At 46.8% G+C, this 4,763-nt stretch overlaps 1 protein-coding gene across 3 annotated transcripts in view; it reads right to left on the reverse strand.

The window, feature by feature from the left end:
* The window catches only part of LOC110293695 (protein DDI1 homolog 2), a 41,912-nt gene that overhangs the window by 10,263 nt on the left and 26,886 nt on the right, over positions 1-4,763 (reverse strand). For 2 of the 3 annotated variants that reach the window (XM_029475706.1, XM_029475708.1), the window contains exons 7-8: positions 4,025-4,128; positions 938-1,127 (exon numbers count right to left, since the gene is read on the reverse strand). In XM_029475706.1, the coding sequence (XP_029331566.1) occupies positions 938-1,127; positions 4,025-4,128 (294 nt within the window). Of the gene's footprint in view, positions 1-937; positions 1,128-4,024; positions 4,129-4,763 lie in introns of those variants that run through there. The other variant, XM_029475707.1, reaches the window with a different exon arrangement.

The raw sequence follows: 4,763 nt of genomic DNA on the forward strand, positions 1-4,763 counted from the left end.
AACTCAGAAATCCACCTGCCTCTGCCTCCCAAGTGCTGGGATTAAAGGCATGCGCCACCACTGCCCGGCCTGTAGTTTTCTTTATGGACAAAACAGGATGTTTTAGAAGTATCCAAGCAAGTGACAACCTAATCCTGAGCACAGAATTGGGCTCTTCTTCCTCTTGTTCTGTTTTTCAGAAACAAGGTCTCACTGTGTAGCCCCAGGGCCCTGAAATTACTATGTAGACCAGCCTGGCCTCAAGTCACAGAGACTCACTGTGACTCTTGAGTGCTGGTATTAAGATGTGTGCCACCATTCCAGGCTCCTGTTTTCTCTTTTCCCTTTTGGACCAGGTGTGTCTACCCAGTCCACATTAGCCTGGACCTCCATGTTCAGCCTAGGCTGGGTCTGAGCTTGGGACCCTGCTGTCTCGCTCTCAGCTGCTGCTTTGCAGGTATGTGCCACTACCGTTTTTCTTCATCTGTTCAAATATGAGTCCTTCAAAGTTTCTTTTATGATGGTATGTATGTGTGAGCATGCCTGGGTCAGAGGGTGACCGTGGAGTCGGTGCTGTCCACCACTTTCCCACGGACTCTGGTTTCTAAGCTTCTGTGGCACGTGCCTTTACCTTCTGAGCCACGGCAATGCAAAGCCCCACCCACCCTCTCTTCTCCTTTTTGAGACAGCATCTCAAATATTCCAAGCTAGCCTTGCACTCTGATTATTTCTTCCTGAGTCTGTGCTCCTGGGGACTAAGCCCCATGCTTCCTTGTGTGTGTTAACAAGCACTCTACTATCGAGTGGCATTTCCTGTCCAGTGGTGCTGTGAGACAGGAGGAGGAGGAGGTAAGAAGACAGTGAACACACCTACTGCTGCCCAGTGAAGCTGCACGTAAGCTAGAAAGGCCTTTACCTCACTAAGCACACAGCTCTACTCAAACCATCAGTCCAATACCTGCATCCTCGGCTGATTTTTGAATGGCTTCTGCTAATTCTTGGTCTGCAATGTCCTCTGGCCGAATGTCCTCTCGCCCGGTTCCGTACGCCAAACGAGCGCACTCTGGTAACTCCCCCTCAGGAAGGAAGGTGGTCTGTGAGCCCGTGGTGCCAATCACCAGAACATTCTTCTTCAAGTCAATAGAACACTTTAGAGTGAAAAAAATAAATAAAAATAAAAAAAGAACAACAGCAGATAAAGCATCCTACAGAGAAAATGTTCCTGGTTCCTCACTCAACACATAAAGAAACTACTAAAAAAGAGATGGTTTAAAATAAAAACAGACATAACACACTGAAAGCATCAATTTTATACTTCTGGCTTTGGACACTAAGTCTTGCTATGTAGTCCAGGATGGCCACCAACTCACTTAGCAATCCAAGACAGCCTTCACCCTGCCCTCCTCCCACCTGCCTTCCGGTGTGGGCTACTGCAGCTCCCTAGGCCTTTTCTGATTTTAGAGACAGGCTGATTGTGAAGCTGACTCTTGTCTCTTTCAGGTCTGCTGTTGCTGCTGCTGGCTATGAGCCAGCTGCCTGTGAGCGAGCTTCCAAGCAGCTCTGCCTCCAGGATGGCCAGCACTACAGCCCAAGGGCTCTGAGAATCAAGTTGAGATCACCACACTCGCTCGGCCACTGCAGCTAGCAGCACTTCCCCTGTCCAGTTACTCCTAGGCCCTCTTCTGTTTTCTTCTGAGATAGGGTCTAGAGTCCAGACCATCCTTGACCTCCTGATCCATCTCCTGAGGCCCCCAAGTGGTGGGATTACAAGTGGGCTGCATGGCCACTTTACTTCTTATCCCTTCCTGTGTGTTTTACCTCTACTTGAGGTCTGACAGCTGTGTGCGCCTATGATGTATGCATGTATGTCTGTAAAGTTACAAAATACCCACGCATGCTAAATGACAGCAAGATACTGACAAACTAATAATGCAGGCTCCATTTATACAAACACACTCATTCCTTCTAGTTACAATGCTACATCAATAGAATACACACAGCTCTCAAGGCTTTTTGTTTTTAGGGGCCTGAATCCAGCACCTTCCATTTAGCAGGCAGGTAGGTGCTCCTCTGCCTATCACCACAGCAGTGGCATGAAGGCTGACTCGGGGTTTGTCATTACTCAGCAGACACTACCAAATGTTCTGCCACGAGCACGACAGACTTCAGGTTTACATGAGGAACACAAGTATTATCACAAATTAATGTCATGTCAGAAAATTCTCCCTGTGTGAACAAAGCATTTTCATTTTTCAGCCTTGAAACCTCAAGGTTCCTTCTTACTACTGTTTAATCAACATCTAAGAAAATGATGTAGTAAAACAAAAACCAACCAAACAAAAAACAAAGCCAAACCCTCCAGCCCTCCTGGCTTTAAATCAGAATGGTAATTGTACAGCTTGATTGATACAAGTGCTGGGGCCCGAGAGGCTGAGCGGTCAAGCACTCGTGCTCAGCTCTGTACAGGATGTCTCATTCTTTCCTCAGGATCAGGGAACCCTGAGAAAGAGGGGACAAGAGCGGAGGAGCTGGACGGGATGAGGACACCAAGACAACAAGGCCTCTGCATCAGTATGGTCACAGCTCACAGGACCCGAGACAAGCACAGGACCTGCATGGGGCTGCACCAGGCCCTTTGCATGTATTTTATGGCTTCCAGTTTAGTGTTTTTTTTTTTTTTTTTTTTTTTAAACGATTCCTGAGTGTGCAAACCAGTGATCTCTGTTCCTTGTGTCTCGTCTGTTTTTCCATTCTTGTTTTATCTTATCATATCATAATCCCTTGGAAGCCTGTTTTTTTTCTAATGAGACACAAAGGTGGATCTAGATGGGAGGGGTAATGGGGAGAGACTGGGAGGAGGAGAGAAAGGGACCCCATAATCAGGATATACATTACGTGAATAAAAAAAAAGTCATTTTCAGTAAAAGAAAGAAAAAGGAGCACTTGTTCTTGCAGAGGGCCTTCTATCTCCAGCACCCACACCTACACGGTGGCTCCTAACCATGTGACCCTAAGGTCCAGGGGAGCCAACTCTCTCTTTTCACCTGGAAGGGCACCGGGAAGCATGTGGTACCCAGACATTCTTACAAACAAAATACACATTAAAAAAAAGATTAAAACAATCAAACTACGAATGTCAAAACAGACACGATTTAACTTATCCCTAGAGGTTTTACAAAGAGATTTGTGCTGTTCGGGTTTTTTTGTTTGTTTTCAAGAAAAAGATTCTCTGTGTAGCCCTGACTGTCCTAAAACTCACTGTGTAGACCAGGCTGCCCTCAAATTCAAAGATCTGTCTGCCTCTCCCTCCCAACTGCTGGATTAAAGATGTGCTCCTCCAGGGCCTGCCTTGTGTTATTTTGAGGCGGGGTCTCACTGTGTGACTCTGGTTGGCCTCAGATGCCCGACACTTCTCTGTTCCAAGTATGCATGCACCACCACACCCAACTGACAGACTCTATTTCAACTCTGAATGACGACAGAATTACCAAGGACATTTCCATGGTTCTTGGTTTGTCAATACTGGTGACAGACTGCCGTGAATCCTAGAGACACAGCAACAGTGCAGTGCTGGGGCATGCTGGTACACACCTGCTAGCCTGGGTGCAAGAGGAGAGGCAGAGGGGGGAGCATCACTGCACGTCCCAGAGACTCCGCTTCACACAGTGAGCTAGCTCCAGGCCAGCGGGGCCACGTAAGAACCACCACCACCACCACAAAACACAAAGCAAAAAAAGCCCAGGCTGGGAGTGCTGAACGTGCGGCCTTACTTGGTAAAGTCTTTCATGTGCAGGCATGAGGACCTAAGTTTGGGTTCTCCCACTGTAGAAGCCTGGTGCAACAGTGCCCATTTATAACCTTAGCACTGGGGAGATAGATCAGGAGGCTCCCTGGAGTTGCTGCCCAGCCAGTGTCACCAAACTGGTGAAGTCTGGGTTCAGTGAGAAGTACTCTCTGAAACAGGTAGGTGGAGACTGAGGCGGCCCCCTGCCGTCAGCCTCTGGCCCCCACGCACGTGTGTCCACATGTAAAAGCTCTTAATTACCTGGTGCCGTTTCAGCATGTCCAGGCCCAGAAGCATGTCCATAGGCTGTTCTTCCAGAATCGAGAAGGAGCACGCCAGAAAATCGCCTTCAATCTGAACCTGAGCTAAAGCGCAGAGAAAAGATATTACTGATGCTGGCTTCACATGCCCAGGGTGAGCTGTGCCTGGGCTTCCAGGACTCAGCCAACCTGGTACGGCGTAACAATTAAGATAGGCTGAAAAGCAAGTGAAGCGGACTGGACAGAGCTACTGTTATGAACACCATCAGGACCCATGCTCAGCAGGTGAAAAGAGCAAACATTATGAGGATTAAGAAAATGAAGTTCAACGTTTATGGATATCACAAATAAAGAATTCAATTCTTTAAAAAAAAAAAAAAAGAAAATGAAGTTAACTCTCTAGTAGTTACCAATTACTTTTTATATACTTATAAAAGGTCTCCCAGGCTGGGGGTGGGGAGTGTGAAATATGTACCCAATATAACACACACTAGACAACCATGTGCTTAGTTTCCAAATGAAGAAATAGAAAACCAAAGAGCGAGGAGGGACAGCTCACTCCCTGGTTAAGGTGGTTAAGAGCATTCGACTGCTCTTCCAGGGGTCGTTAAGTTCAATTCCCAGCAGCCACATGATAGGTTATAGCCATCTATGATCTGATGTCCCCTTCTGATGTACATGAAGACAAGATTCATAAAATAGATGAATAAATTAACCTTAAAAAAAAAAAAAAAAGAAAG

Source organism: Mus caroli, chromosome 4 (assembly GCF_900094665.2).
Source record: "Mus caroli chromosome 4, CAROLI_EIJ_v1.1, whole genome shotgun sequence".
Lineage (NCBI taxonomy): Eukaryota > Metazoa > Chordata > Mammalia > Rodentia > Muridae > Mus > Mus caroli.